Raw genomic sequence first — 21,205 nt, 5'->3', positions numbered from 1 at the left:
GTGTGTCTCTTTAATGCATACGTCTGTCAAAGGTCTCTGTAGCTGGTCTGGATGCAGCTGGAGGTCAGAGAGGTTTCTTGGGCTTCATTTCCTCTGCAGGCTGTAAGCAGAACATGAAGTAATTCATCACTTGCCACAGATGATTTACAATAAATCACCTCCTGACATGCTGCTGCATGAGATCTGCAGCACTCCCAGTGCAGTGCAGCCTCATGGACTCTTTAGGTGTTGTCTTAATGTTTAGAAAAAAATTCTCAGAGTAAGAAAACCAATTTGTTCCAAATGTGTTGCATATGGATCTGTGTATCCTTTATTTGGTGGCAGCTCCTCTTCAAAGATTCTTGCCTGCCTTTTCCTTTTTGGAGGTTACTTTTTCATCCCCAACCTCTTTGTGTCACTCAGGCTTTGCACTCATTTGGACTTCATGTTAACTGCAGGAGCCCAGGAAAGACATCAGAGGCACATGTCCAATGAAAGATTTCTGTTGTGAGGCTTACTGAGATCTGTCCATTTCAAATGCAATACTTTGATGAGAGCAAGCCCTGCTAGCTCAAAATTGGGTGGTTTTTTGTGTTATTGGACTTAGACAGCAGCCTGGCAGAGCAGCTCCCGTTTTACAGTCAGGTAGGGGAAGCACTCCATGGGACTCCTGTGTGGGAAGAATTGGATTTAGGCCCTTGTTCGGCACCATTCTCATGATAAGAGAAGGAGAACACGCTTCTAACAAGCCTAGACAAAGTTAGAGCAAGGGTTTGGAGCCTGCTTGCTCCAAGTTGTGCAGAGAAAAAGTCTATTGTCCTCTGAGAATTGCTTTGCCTTTGCCTCATGAGAGTTATGGGGAAAGTGAATAACAAGAATCATGCATTTTGATGTCTTTAGGAAACTGTTTTCTTAAGAGCTGCTTGGGAATGACTGAGCTTATTATCCAAGATCATCCTTATGTGCTTGCTTGGCATTAAAGGAACTAGATTATTTGCTTTTTCCAGCAAGAAGGAAAAAATGATGTTTTTTGAAAATTACAGCCTTCAGTTGAGAGTGGGAACTAATGCTGCTCCTCTGCTTCATCACCTCAGCAGCAGGGACCTCAAACCGCTGCCATCCCACAGGCAGGGCCCTTGGCTGAGCCTGGTTTAACTCTTGCTGAGCCTGACTGACCCAGAGGTCTCAGCACTGGAGCACACAAGTAGGAACTATTGGGGAAGATGGTATATTTAGCCACTTCTGCAGAGCATCTAATTTTAGAGCTCTTGGTAGTGGTGGTGGGTGCTTCCTTTCTCATGTCACCCCTGGCCTATTACAAGCCAAGGACAGATTGTCTGTCATGTAGCCAGCAGGGAAATAGATTCACTTGTAGATCATGTTTCTCAATTAAAGTATTACAAGAAGGCAGAAGATCCTGGTGGTACTGAAAGACACTTTGAATATTGGTTCAAGTAGGGAACTCTGGCTTCAGGAGTGAGATAGAATTGCTAGATGTTGTCCTTGTGAAGAGAGAGAAGACATAATATGTTGAAGCCATTTGTCATTTTTTGCCTGTAAAAAATCAAACCCAAGAAAGCAGCGTGCTGGTCTTGACGTGGTCTCCTCCAGAGTGCCCGTGCCCCTTCTGGAAAGGTCAACATCTGCTTAGGAGCTGCCCAGGATGATGATCAAGGAGAGTTCTCTGCGGAGGGACCCAGATCTGGGAGGGGAGCTAGCTTTCCTTGCCAAGGGCTGTGACTTTGTTCTTCCATCTCGATTCAAGAGGCGGCTCAAGGCCTTCCAGCAGGCCCAGGTTTGGACACTTGGCATTTCTTTGTCTTTTTTTTTTTGTATTTTTTTATTGGATCAGAGAATCAATCTGTGTCCCCTCTAGGCGTGTCTATTTGCAGAAAGTTATTTGCAGCTAGATACCAGCAGGTTTAAAAATAAACCTTCCAGGCTTAGATTGCAGAGTTAAAATGTCTTTGTAAACAAGGGGGGAAATTAACAGCAAGGGCAGTGATTTAATAATGGGGAGAAGTGTTGTAAAATTCAAGTGTTTTCTGTGAGGTTTTTTGTGTGGTTGCTCTGTTGAATGTTTGTTGTTGCATGTTGGAAGAAGCACGAGGTTCTGCTGTCTGCTGTGAACTGTACAAATCTCTGCAGACCAGCCTACCTGGCTTAGGTTTTTATGGTTTTACCATCCCAAGATGCTTCTTTGTGCCGTTTCCTACCCTCTTTGGGCTGTGGAGATAATAGAATCATTTAGTCTGGAAAAGACCCTGAAGATCACGGAGGTGTAGCCAAAGAAATGGAAACTGTATCACAACTGTGTGCTTTTGGTAAATCCCAGCTGCTGTACTCGCTCTCTGGAACAACTGACAAAAGATTGGATGTGCCAGGACACCAAATGGACATGTAGTCACTCCAGATTTAGAGGGTTCACAATTTGCTGAAATCGGCCCATCTTGAGCTTTATCTATATTTAAATAATGGGTGACCCAGTGAGGACGTTAAAAAGTTGAAATTAGGAGCAGTGCAGCTGTTTCCTAAGAAACAGCATTAAAATTGCTCCAAAACATATTGTGGCACATTTTTTCCTGCGTTCTGCTGACAGGTTAAAGTACATCTCAGAGGTTAATCTCTGGAACGTGTGTTTTTCACTCCCTGGGGGAGAATTGGATGAGGTAATAATGTGCAGTAATGGCTTGGGCGGGGCCGAGCAGCTCGGAGACACTGTCAGGAACCACAGCACAGCTAAATTCCCTCTCCAGAGGTAGTCTGGTCACTGAGGATATAACCGGGGTAGGGTTTGCAGGCAGGGATGAGACCTCCGGGTAGAACAGCTGGGAAAATGAACGAGGCTTTGGTCCCCGAGCCCTGTGCCTGGCCAGAAGCAGGACCACTTTCTCTGCTGCATGCGTGGGGAATGACCGCTCTGGGGCTGCCTGTTCAAGGCAACTGAAATGCTGCAGTGTTCAAAAAAGATGGTCGTCTTCTTCTTTTCTTGCTGCCTTCTCACACTGTGTCACCCTTCTCTTGTCCTGGGCCCCACAGGTCTTTCTGTGAGCTGCCTTAATTCATAACACAGTTTAGTATCATCCAGCAACAAATCCAAGTCTGGTGCTGCCTTTCCATTCCCAGAGGGACAGTGGACCTCTGGAGGTGGAGGGCAGGGATGGGAGTCTTCCCATGTGGCAGCAGTGAGGTGTAATTAAATTTTGTGCCTTGTGGGGCTATACCTGGGGCTTGGGATGAGCTGAGAGTGGAGGTAACTGGGCCTAGTAAGAAAACGAAAGTGCTGGCAGGTGGAAAGGTGATAAGGTGGTGATAAGGGAGCTTAGATGTAAATGAACACCTCTTTGCTTTGTGGAACACACAGATATTGGCCAGGCAGGTGGGGAAGAAGGGTGTTGGTAAACTTCTATCTCAAGACCTGGAAATTTCAGTTCTTGTGCTTATCCTTTGCAGAAGTATTTATGGAAGGATCAGAGAGCCTCCCATAGCAGTGCTGGGAGGAAGGGAGGTCTCTAATCCAGCATATCACTTGTAGGAATACTATTTCTAACCCTGGGGCACATCAGCACTGGCTTTCCCCAAGGATAGGGATTCACCCAGCCCCTCTTGGTGACCTCTCACAGGCTGTACTTCCCTCGGTGTCCTCCAGCCTAACCCTCCCAAGCTGCAGTTTGGTTCCATTGCCACTTAACTGCACTTCCAAGAACTGCAGGCTGTGTTTGGCACATCCCTTGGCTTCCCCTTACTAGCCAGGGCTGGCCCTCAGTGTCTCCTGCTGCCTGATCCTGATCACAGCTTTCTGATTTCCCTCCTTCACCATCTCTGGCTGGTCTCTTCCCATCACTTTTTTGAAGTGAAGGCCCAAAACTGGCCCCTGGAACCCAGATGCAGCCTATGCAGCCTCGCCAGTGTGAGACAGAGATAAAAACTTCCTGGCCTTACTCCTGGACAGTCCAGGACATCAGTGGCCTTATTTGAAACAAGCCCTCGCTGCAGGCTCATGCTCAGCCCGTGTGCACTGTCCCCTCCACCAGCCTGTTCTGCAGGGCTGGTGCTCAGCCTGAACTGCTGCTGAGGGCCATGTCCAAGATCTGTAGGCACACTGGCAGTGGAGGTGTGTGATGCCTCTGTTTGCAAAACTCCACTGGGTAAGGCCATGAGGAACTTGATCCACCTTCCAATTAGCACTGTGTCTACTCCCACCTAAATCCTTTTGGGTTTCTGAGTTGCTTAGGTAGAGTTTGTTTTCATTTTTGTTTTGCTGTGGTTGGATTTTGTTTCTGCTGGTGAGTTTGTTTCCTAGAAGAAAATATTCTCTCCAGAAATGCATTTTCTCATAGCTCTGTGATGTTTGGAGCCTTTGTTCTTGCTGTCCTTAGGTAAGAAAGAGGCAGCAGGAAGGTTCATTGATGGGAAGGGGCTTTGGGGAGGGAAAGGAAGAGAAAGTCTTAGGCAAGAGATACAAAGCAGTGCTGGAGAGCTGATGAGCTTTGAGGATGGCTTGTGTCCAGGTACCATCAGACTTCAGGAAGGCAGGAACTATGAAAAATGAAAGGAGACATTAAGTCAACATTGTGGACTGCGAGAACCCAGGCTGAGTCACTGTACCCTAGAAAAGAGGATTACACTATGCCATTTGGAAATAAAGCAAGAAACTGGTAAATATATTATCTAGGACCCTGCTGGAGCCTGGGACCAGGAGGAAGGAGGAGAAAGAATTTGGGTACTTTGTGTGATACTGCTTCCTTCCATGGAGTTTTCTGCTGGGACTGGCACATCCCTGGGAGACAGGCTGGGATGGCAGAGGTTTAGTCTGTGCTTTGTTTGTGTAGCTACAATGAGGCTGTAGTTCTGTCTGGTTTATTTATAACACAGATGTCACTATTTTTGTCTGTCCGTAAATAAATTGTATGGCTGGCAAAAGGTGATGTAGTGGATAGACAGATTTTAGTTGGGGTAAATTACAGAATGCTACAGAGTGGTATTTTAAAATAGCCTTTAATCTCACCTTTCTCTTGAGCAAATAAAGAAAAAAAATTTATCTGTTAATTATTGTAACAAAGCCGAAAGGTTTATTAGAGTATTTGTCATTTCCTTTCTTAGTTGTCCTCTCTGAAAATGCACATCCCTGTTGGAGAAGTGTGTTCTGCTAGGCAAACAGCATTTAAGACTAATTTTTTGCAATAAGAAACTGTTTATTTCCAAGGAATTTCCACAGAATTTCCCATCATACCACTTTCTTAAATTTTTTTCCCAAAAAGTTGTAATTAACTTCTTCTTGTCCCCATAGTGGTTTCCATCTGGTTTTACCCATCCCAGAGTATTAATTTGTAAGGTTGCTCTAGGGAACAAAATCCTCAAGGACTAGTGGCTGCTTGATTTTTTCTCTTTGTGTCATAAACAGCTCATTTCTTATATGAGAAGGAAGAAGACAAAGTTCAAGAATTGCATTTCTCTTCCTGAGGCAGAATGTGAAAAGCAGCTCTCCCTGAGCAGTGCTTGCTCCTAGTTTGGCTTGGACTGAGCAGGAGTGAGTGAGTCAGACTTACTGGGAACCTGTGTCCAAACTGGTCCCTCCTTCAAAGGCCAGCAGAATTCCCTGGGTTTCTCCTGTAGGTGTCTGACCTGCCTTGAGTGGTGGGTGTGGATCAGGAAATGAATACATCCTCTGTGGTCCTGAGCTGGGTGAGCTGGTACCAAGCACTGCTGGCTCTGGGAGTGCCTAGAGGCAGAGGAGTTGCTCCGGTTTTTGGGAGGTGGAGACCTGGGCAGAAGGGGTGAGTTGTGTTCCAGCATGGTCAGCTCAGGCTGTGTGCCATGTTGGGGTGTGTGTAAAATGCAGAAGGGAAGGAAAATGGCCCAGTGCTGTTGTGCTCTGCTGGGGGACTTTTCACCTTCCAAGAAAACAAAAATACAATTTTATCATTCCCTTGTACTCTAAGGGCAGGGGATGTGTTTTTACAGCGAAGAGTCAGTGTCTTTTGAAACAACATCTTGGTTTGTGGAACTTTTTGTTAAGTTTTAGTCACTTCTCTTCGTTTCTCCCAGTGCTGGCAGCCGGGAGTGCCTGTGTGTCCTGAAGAGATTAGAGAGCAATAAACCTGTTTGTGAGAAGTGGCCTCGAGCAAACTGATGTGAAGTCCTATTATAGAAGTCAAGTGGCTGCAGTTGGCACCTCGACGTCTGTTCCAGCTTTGCATTGTTTGTATGAATATGGTGCTGTGAGAGACCGGCAGGGACTTCCCCTCTGCTGGGATCCAGAAAGGGAAAACTCCTGAGCAGAGCTGGGTCCTGGCTGGAGAAGCCCCTGGCAGGACAGGGCAGGCAGGGTGAGAGCAGTAACAGCAGAAGAGGTGATTTTTGTGACCCCTGAACTGGGGCCAGGTGCTCCCTCCCCACACACATTCACTTGGTCTGGGCTTTGCTTTTGGTGCTCTGCTGAGGAAAGGGCAGGAGGAAGCTGGGAGAAGGGTGTCTTTTATTTAACCCAGTGAACTGTGCTCCCAAAGTGAGTGTCCAGCTCTCCCCAGCTGCACCTGAGCCACCACCTCAGATCACCTGCCTTGTCCTGCTGTGGGACAGTGACCAGGGCTGATGCTCACTGTCTTCCAGCCCTCATGAGCCCCAGGAACTCCCTGACCCCCTCTGAGCTCCAGCATCACTCAGGAGCAGACACAAGGATGTGCAATGTCTGAGGAGGAACAGTCAAGGAGGACAGGAGGGAGAACAGGTGCTGGTGATCAGGCTGGCTCTCCAAAGGTTAAGAGCTGTTCAAACTCTGAATACTGGTATTGATAGAAATATTGAAGGCTGAAAATGATCTCCAGCTTTTCCTACGTAGCAAGACAGAGGAGAAGACAACTTGAAGAACCCCAAGCTCCAGGTTAATGTGTTCTGTACGGGGCAGTTAAGGAGAAAAGTTGGTTCTGGCTGGTGGGATGTGTGTGCCAGTGTTCCTGCTCCTGAAATGGGACAGCATTTGGGAGAAGAAAGAGGTCCTCCCATTTAAAGAAAGAGCCATGAAGCAGAGGAGTGAAGAGGAGGAAAATCCTTCTCTCTTCTTTCATGGGTCTCTGATGAATGGGTTATAAAGTGTTATAAACTGTAGGTAAAAGTAGTGCTTAGAGAAGCCTTTGCAATTCTCACTTCTTTACCTCATTGAAAGCAAATCTGTGGCTAGTTGGGAGAGATTCAATATGTGTTAAGAAAAAAGCTCCAAGTTTAAAGAAAATAATGAAGGAAAGTCAGTTCATCATATACATTCTTCTGCATTTGTGGACTCAGACTTGGCTGCTTTATTCTGAAACCATTTTGTTTTGAAACAGTTAGAATAAACAAACTGAAAGTCACAGCTGTATTTACTTGACTGTTGCCTTCTGCGCCTTATCACATATGTTGTTATATTAATAAAACTCTTGTATTGGAACCATTGTGCAGTGGGAAAGGCTGTTGCCTTTTCCCAAGAAGGAGTGTCTCCCTGGGGTAGCAGGGAATTCCTCATCCTTCCACATTCCAGCAGTTGATTTTGCAGCTTATGCTGTAGTTACTTGTCAAAGTTTAAAAAATGTTCCCTCCCATATCTGAAAAATTCCCTGGTTTAGGGTCTCATTTTGTGCTTAAATGCAAATGCTGCCTGTGATGTAGAGCTAGAACTGGGGATCCATTGGGGAGGGGATCCAGTGGGGGATCACCATATCAGCCATATGTTTGTTACAGATAGGAGAGGAGTAAGGAAAAGATGTCATCGGAATGCCTAATGACACTCTGCTGGCTGCTCCTAATTCCTGATGGAAAAATTGATTTACCAGTGCTTAGTACCTTTCACAAAATCAGGCCTGGGACTGTTTAAGTTGGGCACAAAATAAAAGGCTTGCTGAAGTTGGGAAGGAAGTCTTGCAATATTTTCTTAATTTATCTCTGAATTAGCAAAGCTAATTATGCTCCCAATGGGTAGAAAATGTCCTTGTTTCAATGCTCATACTTTAGGCAAGCTGTGTGGGTGGGTGCTCTGGTTCAGAGGGGAAATACTGAAGAGCAGATAGTTTGTTGTTCATGGGGCAGAGTGACAAGACCAAGTCCAGCATGAGAGGAAATAGCATTGTCCTTTGTGGTGTCACTGAGTTGCAGAGTGACTCAATAGGAAATCATGAGCCACAGCTACATATTTAAAATGCTCAGATATAGCATAAAAGCAGGTGTGACATCCTAAATTTGCACTGGTTAATAATGCAGAAAATTTTAACTGCCTATTTTGCCCATTTAAGATGCATTTTTTTATGCATCCCTGTGCCATAGTTTAATTGTTGATGGGCTTTAATTTTCTCCTAATCACAAACTACTTTTTCCTGCTCCATGCACCACAGTGTTAAAATGTGTTTGTTATTCATTGTATTTTCAGGTTCAAAGTAAGCAAGAGAAGAAGGCAGGAACTTCATCCCCAGCCCCCCTGCAGCCTGTGGTTAGCACTTGCACTCCTCTGCCCGTGAATAAAGCCAGCAGCAGTACCCCTGTGCCCATAAACATTCCACGTTTCTACTTCCCTAAAGGACTCCCCAATGTCTGCACTAACCATGAAGAAATCATTGCCAGGATTGAAGAGGCCTTTACAGAGTTTGAAGATGGGAAAGCAAACATCTGTGAAATGGGGAAAATTGCTAAGGTAACCACTGATGGTCTTGGAGGTCTTTTCCAACCTTAATGATTCTGTGAATCTATTCTTTAGCTTTTCAATTTTGGGAGAGATACTTTGTTTTAGTTTCAGTCTATCTCACAGCTGTTGTAGGGGGAAAAAAGAACCAGTTTCCTTTTGATCTGAAGTTTGTTGTTTAGATTTAGATAATAGTAAACAAAAATGAGCTCAGTTTGCTGATTGTCACATCAGATATGTGTTTGTACTTGCTTTGATTTATGAAGAAGTTCTCTCAGATTTCTTAGCAAATACAAATTGCATTTTTGTTTCTCTATTCCTTCATATTTGTGCCCAGAAGATTGAGAAACTCAGAGGCAGAAACTTTTCTGCTTCCGTGGCTTCAGATAGTATCAGCTGCCCTTTTTGTGGTTTTTTTTGTAGCTGTCCTGCTCAGCTAGCATCAGCTGTAGGTGCTATTGCAATGTTGTGTGAGGAAGCAGCTTCCAACTTGCAGCTCCCTGGACGTGGAAGGGGGAATGTCCAGTGAGCCCCCAGCCCCTGAGCTGTGCATGTGCAGTGGTACAGCTGGTGATGAGTTCTGCCTTCAGGGGACAGCACACAGCACGTGTGTGGGAGCACAGGAGATGGTCCTTTCTTTTTCCCTCTCCCTCAGCTGCAGTTCACAGTGCTGCTGATCTAAAACCAGCATTTATCAGACACATCCTGGATGATCAGCTTGCCCTGAATGAGTCTCTGGCACTGTAAACTGAGCAATGATGCTCTCTCCAAGCTTTCATGGACTGCCATTGAGAGCCAGCAGCTTCTGCAGTGGCTGCTCAGGGAGTCCTTTGGCTGGAATCAATCCTTCCCATGTGTGCTTTCATTTTTGTGTTCCCTGCTGAGATCTTGCAGTGTTGGGAATAATGGACTGTGCTGGGTAGAAGGCGCTGCACTGAAAATTGCAGGGTGGGATTTACTTCACCTTTAGGCATTTGCTCATTAATTGTCTGTAATTAGACTTGAGGTTCCCTTGCTGCCTGTGACAGGTTATCCCATAGGAGAATAGGCCCTGTTTTAGGGTGGGTGGGGGACGTGGCTGGTGTGAGTGTCCTTCTGGAAGGAGGTGCCTGTCTCTCCACTCTACTTCCTAGGGAATTGTGCTAAACAGTTCAGAGCTTGAGTAGTCCAGATCCTTTTCCTCATCTGAGAGGGGTGTTTCTCAGTCACTTGAAAAGGCACATGACAAAGTAGAAAGTTGTGTGTGAATTCTCAACCTTGGCATGCAGTAAATGGCACACAGGTGAGTCAGAAAGCCATTACCATTTTATTTCCCTTGTGTAAAGTCTCAGTGGTGAATCTGGTGTGTAAATAAGCAGGTTCCTTTTGGGACTGCTCTTGTATTGCCCTGGTTTTATCTTGCAGATCTGTGGCTGCCCACTCTACTGGAAAGCACCTCTGTTCAATGCATCCGGAGGGGAGAGGACAGGACGTGTCTCTGTGCACTCCTTTGTGTCCATGTGGAGAAAGTGAGTATAGCAAATACTTTCTGGAAAGAGCAAAACTCTTTCTGGAAGAAGAGATCAGGCTGCTATACAACCACCCCTTCTTTTTCACCAGACTTTTCATACAATTTTCCTCTTCTTTAAGTGGCTTAAAAATCTCCATCAGCTTGAGATTTTTTTCCCCCCAAAACCTTTGAACAAAACCTTGTTTCCATGTGACATCCACAAACTTGGAAGTAATTGTATAGATAGTAAGATGTTTTGAGTTAGTTGGTCTATAAAATGTACTTAGAAGCTCCCCAGAAATGTCAGCTATTCTGAGGTAGCTGTAGTTGTCTGTGAATTTGGGGTATATTTGTGCCCAAGCCTTATTGCTCTAGACTGGTGCACTAAGCAGTGCCATGTGGGAGTTGGGAGAGGAGGTATGTGATAGTGTTACAGGAAAGGGGAATGTGGAAATAAGCAGCATCATATAACTGGGTACTCTGGGAGCTTTAATAGTTACTACCTTCCCAAGCAAGCTATTGAATTCACCTGTGGAGTTTGACAGTCCACTCTGTGGAAATGGAGAGCTCTGGACGGATGCATTATTCTTGGAGTCAGCTCTGACATGGAGCAGACTTGTTCTCTTGCCTTTTTCCCTCCAGGGCAATTCAGGCTTTAGTATACTTTGTGAAACACCTGAACAGTGTCTCCATCTCCTCTCCAGAGAGAGTTCTAATTTTTTACTTAATGGTTTCTCTTCAGATTCTTGACGTAGCCTTTAACCCTGAATTCCCAAAGTATTTCCTGTGATGATGTTGTCAAAACAGCTTCTAGTTACCCTGGCAAAATTACAGAAATGTTAGGGGTGACTGTGATCTCAAAGTTTGTCTTGACACAGACAATATATTTTCCTTCCTTAGGTTCCTCCTATTACTTCTAATTAATCTCTAATGTATGATACCACATTTTCACTTCTCTGATTTTCACATCCTTCAGATATTTGCAGACTGTGGTCATGTCCCTCTTCTGTATCCTTTTAACTACCCCATTTCCAAGCCAAGCTTTTTATGCTTTTCTCACTTAATTGCTCTTTTAGAAAGATATTATTTTTTTATCCCCTCGTCTTCCCCTCTGACAGTTACAAAATCTTTGCTGGAAAGCTGAAAAAGAGAAGAAATGCAGCATTTCTGGTAAAGTTTGACTGTAGCTATGTGAACACAGGTGTAACTTTAAGCTAGGTATATTTAGTTGCTGAAGCCTATTTTCAATTTTCTTAATAGGTGACTGACTTCTCAAGGTGCCACATGCTCACTGCTTGTCAGGTCTATAGGAATTTCTCAATATAAAACACTTCTGAATGTCAGATCTTTTTGTTTGTGGCTAAAACAGGGCTTTGGGATTCATCTTTATGTGCCAGATTTTTTAAGCTAAAACATTAGCACCTCTTTCTGCAGCTGATTTAGACTATATCTGTTAATTGACAGTTACCATGATAGGAATGGGCAGCCAAAAGGATTGCTAAATCTTTTTTTTTTCTTTTTTTTTCTTATTTAAAGGAGTCCTTTTTTTTTGTAAAGTCTGACTTTCCCAGAGTGATGAGGCCAGAATTAGCAGGAAACAAGTTTGTGTGATTTCTGTTAGAGAACTACAACCACTTCAGTACTATGTTCATGCACTTTCAGGAGAGCAAAGTGGTGAATAATCACTCACAGTAAATAATTACAGTGCATTTGTATTTTGAGAGTTAGTGAAGAAAATAGTGTAGTTTTCTGAGTTTCCCTAATACTGTGTGAACAACATAGTGTCTGACATATTCAAATGTTGTGTTCTGTTACCAGGGTTTGGTAAATTTACCGGGTAAATGGCATGGAGTTCCTCTCTTCATGAGTTTCTCTGGGGTTAATCACATAACTGTGATACCTTTGCAGTATTTTGTGTGAGAAGACAGAGACACAAACTGGTGTGTCAGATGCACACTGTCAACCAGAGGGGACCGAGTTCACACACTTCTCCAAATGCTCAGTCCTATTAATGCCTTCCTTAGGCTGTTCTCTATGGCTTTTGGTGCACAGCTCCAGATGGGCCATAATTAACAGGGGATGCCCTTTTTCCTTCTGAGAAGTGATTTTTGTGGGTGAATATTCAGTGCCTGTAGTTTGGCAGTCTCCCCAAGTTTTGCAGTGTAGTGAGGGGTTACATTAGAGAGCACAACCTGTGGCATCCCATTGGGCTGGTGCTGTTCATTGGAGTCAGCCTGCAGCATTGGCAGGAGTCGGGTGATTTGCTCTGATTCCACAGGTGCTTAGTAGGAAAGCTGCTTTACCACAGCAGTGTTAACCTGGAAAAAATCCCTGCTGGGTGCCCTGGTGCAGCTGAATGACCTTGAGGGAAGTGCTGGCAGTCTGAGGTCAGCATTTGAGTGACTCCCAGCACTGGTGTATTGTGCTGCAAGGCTTGGTGACCCTCCGGGGCTCCTGGGAGGTGCAGAGGGCTAGCAGTAACTCCTCCCCTCTCCCACAGAATCCTGCGGAGCTGCCACGACGATGCCTCCAGGTTCACTTCCCTTCTGGCCAAGCCTGGCTGTGAGTGCCTACAACAGGAGGACTTCATCCCGCTGCTGCAGGTACTGCCCCGGGCACGGTGGGCACGGGGCTGCCTTCCCTTGGCACCTGCTGTGTTTCCATGGCAATAAATGTTTACCAAGGACGGGCAGACCTTTGGTTTGAACAGCATCTGGGTGGGGTTCATTTTGGAGTGAAATAGAAATAAGCTTTTGAAGTTCTAAAGTGCCAAACCAGCTGCAAATCCTGCTAAAGGCATTGAGGACTGGTCTCTTGTCAGGATTCATATTTATCAGTGCCTGGTAACCAGGCTGCAGTTTGCTCCGTTTCTCAATGTGGATATTGGGAAAAATGCTTGTTGCTGTTGATAGTCAAGTACAACATAAAAACTTATTGGAAAAGCTGTAAAAGTTGCTTGGCAAGGCAGTTATAATTAAATTTGTCTAGCCAGACTACCAGATACAGTATTACATGGAGACCTTGGCAATATTTCTGCAGTTCCAATTGTTCTGTGTATGCCTCTAAACCTGCTAGTGCACAAATGTCACTGCTTTTTTTTTTTCCCCTCATATTCAGGCTAAATCTCATTTCAGGTCTTTCTTTCCCTTTCATTAACTTTAACAAAGTATAGTTGCTTTAATTATTTGTGGTCATTTATGCAGGCTCTGGATAGAGCTTCTCTATAGTGTCTATAAATCATGTCCATCTGCTCCTCTGATCAGCAGTTATACTTTTTCTGATCTTTTCCATACATCCCTAGATTTCTCACACAGTGCTGCCCTCTGGGTAAAACCTCTGTGGAGATGCTGCTTTGGGGAAAGATTTTGTGTCTGTGCTGGCTGTTTCTGTCTCAAACACAACTGGGGCTGTGATGGGTACATTTTCTCATGTTGCTCTTCATCTCTTCTCCACTGGGCACACTGCCTTTCCTGGTGGATTGCAGCTCTGCTCTTTAGCTCCTGGTGCAATCCAAGGCATGCACAGTCCTGTCTGTCAGTAAACCAGAGATCAGCAAAATTACCCTGATTTACGCCACCATGTGAGACATCCTATTATACTGCCCAAAATTTGGGTATATCACACCCCTGAGGGCACCATGGCATGGAACAGGCACAGCAGAACTTGGAACACCTTTAAAGGGTAGAGGAGTCAGACATGGAGAAATCACACAGGCATTGATTCATACAGGATCTGAACTGATTCATTCAGGATCTGAGCAGTTTCTCCATGGATTTGATCATGCAGATTTGGCATTGTGAGCCAGTGTTTGACTTATAAAAAGCTGGTCTTGAGAAAGAGGCATCTTCACAGGTTGTCCAATTGAATTTTGGAAAAGCACTAATCATGTCTGTAAACATTCTGAAGCTCACATAGCTTTCATTGGACATAGGACACTTTCTCAAGGAATATTTATTTCTGATACCTAGTTCTAGCAAATGTTAATATCTTCAATGAATGGAGGAAAACAAAAATCTTGGAGAGGAGATAGTTGCATGGTCAACAACTAATTTTTGTCTCGTTCAATGAAAATGGGTTTTCATCTACTCACTAACTCTCTTCCTTTGTTTTTCTGTCCTTAAGTAAATCAAACTGGCCCACCAGGTGCGTATTGCCCAGCAAATGCATTCTCTTACTGTAATAGAAGGTTCTCTTGATAGATTAAAAGATTTCAGTTTTATTGTTAATGCTGCAAATAGTTTCAAGAGTAAGCAAAAGTATTGGTTTGTAAAGCCAGTAACTTCTAAGCATTAAAAGGAGAAGAAAACCTATTTCATTTCATTTTCTCTTACCTTGCAGGATGTGGTAGAAACTCATCCTGGCCTCACGTTCCTGAAGGATGCTCCGGAGTTCCATTCCCGGTATATTACAACGGTAGGCTGCTCCTTCTGCCTCCCTTTGGGATCTGTCACTGTTCCTACCAGCAAATCCTTCAGTTATTTAAAAATATAGGTGTTTTTAATATTACTGACCATGAGGTATTTTAACAACTGCTTCCAAAAGAAAAATAATCTGCTTGTGTGTGCCAAGGGTTATTCCAAAGGTTAATAATGGTTCTTTCTGGTCTTAAGCAAATCTATAAAAACATCTTTTTTGGCATGATGAATGGAAAAAAAGTTGTTTGGTCTTTGGGAGCTGCTAAGTCACCCTGAATTGTGCTGGGCTGCTGAGACATGGAAGGCTGCCTGTGTGAAGGTTTCTGTCACTGAGGCTTGGAGAATCCATGACTATTCCTCAGTGCAAAACGCCCTTTGCCTCCAGGGATCTGCTGTCCAGCCTTCCTTTTGCCAGGATGCCTGTCCAGGCTCTCTGTCCCCAAGCATTTGTGGCTGGGTTTGTAGCTGGGGTTTGTTCAGTAGCTTTGTTCCAGCTCTGCAGTCAGCACTAAGGCTGGCACTTTACCTAAGTGTGTTTGTACTTTTTTTTTAAGCCTTGAGCTTGACTGATGTTAGGTGTGAACTGAATAAAAGGTATAAATATTGGGAAGTTTTATCTCTGCAGTAGTAACAAATTCAGATAATGACAGTCCTGATGGGAGCTGTATCCCAACAGGGCTCAGGGCTTAAAGTTTCTCCTGTTTGCTTGCCAGGGCCTGCCTGGGGCTGCAGCACACATGGCAGCTGGGAGGCTCCTGGCACACACGTGCTTGTTCCTTTCCTGTAAGGAGCAGATGGCACAAAGACACTTCTGCAGGGCAAACCCTGAGCTGTCACATTAATGAAAATGTATAATGAGAATCCATTCTAAATGTTTTAGATGCACTTGAACATGACAGTGAACAGCAGTGTATAATCAATATGTTTAGTCCCTGTGGAGCAAGACAACATAAACATTAAGCCAGAACAGGTATAGGAATGGCCAGGGAATTATGGAGGCACCTGAATGGGTGAGTGTGGAAAGTGCCTGTGGCACAATGTACCCTGGTATTTGGTATTTCAATTGCATGAAAGGGTGAGACTGAAAGGTTTAAGGTCACACCCAGGGTTGGTTTCTGACTGCAGTATTCATGGGGTCAATGCCATGTGTGTGGTTGCCCTGGCTGCTGACAAAGGCAATTCTCTGCATCTGCCTTTAGGGTTTCCTCTTAAGTCACACACTGTTTCTGTATTTTTCAGGCAAGAAACAAATATCTTTGTAGAGTAATCCCTCACATGATCACTCTTGCTGCCCTTTTTGGACTCACCAGGGGCACTTCATGATGTGGCTGAGACCAGCTGTGTGAAGCTGAGCTTCCACTTCCAGTTAACTGAAGTGCAGGCTGCTGCTAAAGGGCAGCACCTTTTCCTTCCTCTCTCCTTTTCCACCACTTCCCTGGTGCCTGGGTTTGGTGCTGTGTCACCAAAGCAGTCACAAAACCAGACATGGATAAGTAAAAAAAGCTCCTGAGTGCTTCTTGATCCTGCCTGGATGTCTGCTGTGCTTTCCTGCTGCAGTCAGAGCCTTTGGGCATCCTTCCTGGCAGTGCTGGGACACAGGTGGATTCCAGGCTTGCTCCAAAGGCAGCAGGGAATGGTGGTGCCTGGAGCTGAGGAGGGGGCTGTGGAGCAGCTCTCCTGACAAAGGTGAGCTGTCCTTCAGCTGTCAGGACAGCGCTGCTCTGGGGGTCTGTGCTGCCAGCAGAATCTCCTGGGCTGGAGCAGGGCCAGCACCTGGGGAGGCAGGAGGCTGCTGGGCAGGCTGTGCCCATCTGGAGGGCAGCACTCAGTCCTCTGCAGCAGTGGCTCTGCTCTCTGACAGCAGGAGTTCCTACTGCTCACCTCTCCTTTTGCAGACAGTTTGGCACATCCCTTTTTAATGTTACAAAATGAAGTATTTCCACCAGGAAACAATGAAGGAAACAGCTTTGTCCTTGGATTTTGAGACAACTTGGATCATTTTTATTCCTTCAAGGTAGAGTGCCTTATACCTCCTTACAGAGACAGAGTGCTATATTTGCTGCCACACAGGAATCACAGTTCATGTTTGTGTTACAGACTAGGGCCATAAGGACACATGGCTTTGTGTTCATTGCTGGGTACAGCATCACTTGGCTGAAATCTCCTGGAGAGTGACCCCACAGTCTAGGATGGGTAAGATGTGAATGCACATTTCAGTTCTTACTGTCACCTCAGAACCTTTTAAAGGGGCCTTTTGGACACAACAGGCTGGAATTTAATCTATTTCATATCTGTTTTATTGGCCACTGTATTACTAAACCAGTTGTGTTTGTTTCAACAGAGACAACTCCTGAAGCTGGTGAAGATGATGCAGAACATCACAGAATATCCTGTGGCATTTGTTGTAAAGCTTTAGTGTGACTTCTGCCAGAATGTTCAAACCAGGCTCAGAGTTAGCAGTGCATGGTGCCCTTGGAAAGCTGTGTGCTAAAAACAGTTTAAAGATTAAAGCTTGTGGAAAAGTGCTTCAGCTTATACAGTAGCATCACTGCAAATGTGTAGAGGGACAATGGCCATAGGGATTAATAAAGGTTCCTGTTTTGTCCACAATTGGTTTTGTTCTTGTGTGGGAGGACTGGGGAAAAGTCTGGAACTCATCCGTGAATGGTTTGGGCCTGGAAGTCAATTACATGAGGATAATGGGGAAGGAGAAAGAGTCTCCTCTTTCCAAAAGCTAATTAAGAATTTGACTCCATGATCCTTGTGCCCTCTTCCAACTCAAGATGTTCTATGGGCCTGTGGTTGTGTACTGAACTAAGAAAAATGAAGCCAGTTATGGCCTAGTGACAAATGTGACTTTCATGCTGCACATCATCTCAGGCTGGGTAATGGTCTAGGACATTTCCCAAATGCTTTTTTTGACCGCTTGGTGTTTACAACCTGGAAAAGAAAAGGATAAATACTGAGATTTTGTAGTGAGATATATGCTATGTACTGTCCATGGAAACTGGGCCATTATTTGAATAATAAAGCCTTCACTGAGTGACTGGACATGGTAAGAGACATGAAAAGAGATCCCATTTTGCTCTGAATGGCTTTTTTTTACAGATGGGTGAGGAGGGAGCAGATGGAACATCTTTATCAATGTGGTCTGGTAGACAAACAGTTTTTTATATGTCACAAAGGGGAATAGTTTGTTGTCTTTTACTACCCTGCAGGCAGAGGAAAAGAAGAATTACTGGTGTGGGGTCCTGTTTCTGATTCTTGGGATTGCTATTTTTGAGTCCTTGGAACGGTGTGAACACCCTGTATTTTTAAGGGTTGCTACAAAGTTGTCAGGTGTGATAATGGGTGATGTGAGAGGTGAGACCACTCTGTCTCTGAGCTCTTGTGCAAGCTGGAAGCAAAAGCCAAACAAAGTCCAGAATGGCAGTGGCTACCAAAGACATGAAAGAAGAAACAAACGTTGTGCTTAAGACCAGAAAGGATCATTTTGATTACCTAACCTGACATCTTGTGCTACACAGGCCACAGAACATTGCTACAGTTAGGATAGATCTGGTTTTTGGTCTGTTTTAAATTAAAATGACACCCAACTTTAAAAGGATATCCACCTCTTAGGCCTGGAGGGATGAAGAGCCTGCAGTGTTATCAAAAGATGTCATGTTCAGCTACATTGAATCAATCAGTTGTGTCTCTTCAGGGTACATTTGAATCCTCACATGGTTCTTGTTGCTCTCAGAGTTGTGTGTGCCATCACCAGTTGCTGTCTCACTGTGTATCCCAAAGCAGACTGTTGGGAGCAGTCTCACACTTGGTTCTGGATCTGTTCCCAAGAACTAGCACTTGTTTGACTGAGTCCAAAGATGGCTCTTCAGTGGTGGTTGCCCACTTGAAAATAGTTCTGGCTAACAGAGAAATCCATCCCATTTAACCTGCTAGCCGGATCGATCCCTGTAATGTCCACATTGTTGTGTAAAGTTAATTCTTGCATTGGAATAGTGTGCACTAAAGGTTACCAAAATTCTGGGGTAATGTGCTTACATGTTAGAGACATCAAAGTTTTGTAGTAGCTTTGGTCAACAAGATTTCAGTGCTGATAGTCAAATTAATTCTATTCCTCCTTTCTCATGCCAGTGATATTTATTTGTTGTTGTTTGCCCTGTTAGGTTTATTCTTGGATGTGCTTGGTCACACATTTGTGTTTCCTCATTCTGTGATGTTACTTGACAGCTGAGAGGGAGCAGATTGGGAAGGGCTGTTTGCTTTTTTGAAGAGCTTGGGTATGAGCTCAGTCTCACACTAGGAGCTGTTTGCTTTTGGCTTCTGAGAGTTCTGTGCCTCTCCCCCATGATTTTTGCTCACTTTCACCAGAGGCAGATCTGGAAAGGAGCCAAACCAAGGTTAACACCTGCCCAAAATAATTGCAAACAGAACCTCTCCTGCTTACTTTCAGCAGAGGCACTGGGAACACGAGGCATTGTTATAGTTACAATGGGTCAGACATTCACCTTGTCTTTCATTTACATGTCTTACTTCCTCTGCAGGAACCAGTAGAATCAGAAGTCCTTTTTTTTCTTCTCCTCTAGAGCCCTATTTCATTGGGGATCTATGCAAACTACATCCCCTTAATTGTGAAAAACTCAAAGTGATTAATCAGCACTTTGAGCGTGTTTTCTTACACAAATAATATATCTGCATGCCCAAAGGAAATGTTTCCACACTGGAAAGGGATAATACTGTTTAACAAGCAAGTGTTACTTTCAGACTGTGTAGTCAATTAAGGATAGTAGTATCTACAGAAAAGACCCCAAAACAGTTTTCACAAAGAGATCTCCTTAGGATGAGTGAATAAACCAGGGTACTGCATTTAAATTCCCAAACTGCTGTTGTGTTTCAAGAGATGATTTCAAGAGCTCTGCTCATTTGTTGCAGGTTATCCAGAGGATATTCTACACAGTCAATCGATCCTGGTCGGGGAAGATCACTCTAACAGAGCTGAGGAAAAGCAACTTCCTGCAAGTACGTGGGTTTCTGTGGGAGCAGGAGCCAGAGTGCAGCAGCATTCCTTGTTCCTGTGGCTGCGGGGTGGGGAGCTGCACCTGGGCTGCAGTGGGATCAGCCAGGTGCTCAGGGCCAGGAGTCTGCTGGGGCTACTGCAGGAGCTGTGTCTGAGGTGAGGTGAGAAGAGCAGGGACAGGAGTGGTCCCAGGTGCTGAGAGAAGCTCAGGGCATGGCTCTTTTCCTGCTCTGAGGCCACATGGAGCAGCAGCCTGGCTCCTGGTCCAGACAGCAGGAAGGGAAGCAGGACATGGCATTGCACCCATGTGAAGTGGCTCACAAGCAGCCAAGAGCTGCAGGAGTGCCAGGCGTAGGAGAGCCAATTTCCTGCCTCCTAGGCAGCCCTCAGCCCACTGACAGCTGGTCAGGAATATCTCTGCAATTGCAGGATGAGGCACCTCAGGAGCTGATCTCCACAGGACAATGAATGGAGCTTAGTTCTTGTTCCAGTGCCTGCAGTGTGTCCTTATGTCAGGATTTGGATCTCTGTCCTCTCTGTATTTTGCCCAAAAGAGCACCAGGATAAGATTGTCTCAGGCTGCTCATGTCCAGCCCAACCTAAAGAGCCAGAAAGTCTTGAGGCTGAAAGGTGAAGGACTGGCTAAACCAGTGAGGTTTCCCTCCAGTGTCCTGTTTGCCCTTCCAGGTGTAGTGTGCTGTCTTCCTCAAACCCTTCAAGAATTAATTCAATTCTTTCTCTTTTAAGACATCATCTCTCCTACTTGGCCCCATCAGCTAATGAAAACATGAGTGCTCTTTTGAATTGGTTCATGCCAGTCCAAGCCCTAGGATCCCTGTTCCTTCCCATCCTCTGTTACAAATAAATCCTCCTGGGTTATCCTGCATCTTTAGTCACTCATCTTCTCCCTTCAAACATTCTCTCAGTTTTTCTCCTTTCATATCTACTCTGCCTTTCATCTCCTGCAGCAGGGAAGTTCAGCTCCTTGCTGCAGGTGTAAATGGCATCTTTGGGTGTGATCTATAGAAGAAAAAAAATAGTTATGGCAAAAGCTCCCCAGTGCTTGTCATCTGTAAAGAGAGAGACACAGTCTGGGGAGGCCAGTGAGTGATGGATCAAAGGTGTGGAGACTTGGATGCCAGCAGGTCAGAACAGTGCAGGTCTAGCAATGCCATCCTGTTATCCCTGCCAGAACATCACTGAACCTGGTGGACAGCAGGGTGTGAGAGTTCTGTTTGGATTCACTTGGATTCTTTGGATGTGGAGGTGGCTGGAAGTTGATGTTGAAATACCAGTGCCAACACATAACACAGCATGTTGTTATGGTTATGGGTAGCAGGGCCAGAGAGCCTGCCTGCTTGGGGACACCATTCCCTGGGATGGCTTAGACTGAGTTTTGCCTGCTCCCTTGGGAGAGGCTGTGAGGGCACGAGGGGCCAGGCCTGCAGCTCACTGGAGCCATGATTTATTAGACAGGAAGGCTTCTGGTGTCTCATGGCCTCAGCACCAAGAAGAAAAGTAGGGAGGTGGCACTGGGAAATGTGCAAATGCCCTCTTGTTGCTGGGAAGGACAGGGAGGTGTAAAGTGGGTATGAAACATGGATGTTAGCACTAAATGTTGCCTAGTAAGACATGTCAACAGATGTTTTGGTTGG

At 44.9% G+C, this 21,205-nt stretch overlaps 1 protein-coding gene across 6 annotated transcripts in view; it reads left to right on the top strand.

Moving 5' to 3' along the window:
• The window catches only part of PPP2R3A (protein phosphatase 2 regulatory subunit B''alpha), a 57,084-nt gene that overhangs the window by 22,550 nt on the left and 13,329 nt on the right, over nucleotides 1–21,205 (top strand). For all 6 annotated transcript variants that reach the window (XM_064386129.1, XM_064386127.1, XM_064386128.1 and 3 more), the window contains 5 exons: nucleotides 8,378–8,638; nucleotides 10,031–10,134; nucleotides 12,616–12,718; nucleotides 14,454–14,528; nucleotides 19,466–19,552. In XM_064386129.1, the coding sequence (XP_064242199.1) occupies nucleotides 8,378–8,638; nucleotides 10,031–10,134; nucleotides 12,616–12,718; nucleotides 14,454–14,528; nucleotides 19,466–19,552 (630 nt within the window). The remainder of the gene's footprint in view (nucleotides 1–8,377; nucleotides 8,639–10,030; nucleotides 10,135–12,615; nucleotides 12,719–14,453; nucleotides 14,529–19,465; nucleotides 19,553–21,205) is intronic.

The sequence above is a fragment of the Passer domesticus genome, chromosome 11 (genome assembly GCF_036417665.1).
Source record: "Passer domesticus isolate bPasDom1 chromosome 11, bPasDom1.hap1, whole genome shotgun sequence".
NCBI classification, from domain to species: domain Eukaryota; kingdom Metazoa; phylum Chordata; class Aves; order Passeriformes; family Passeridae; genus Passer; species Passer domesticus.
Note: the sequence above shows the minus strand (reverse complement) of the source record. Positions and strands in the feature narration are given on the sequence as shown.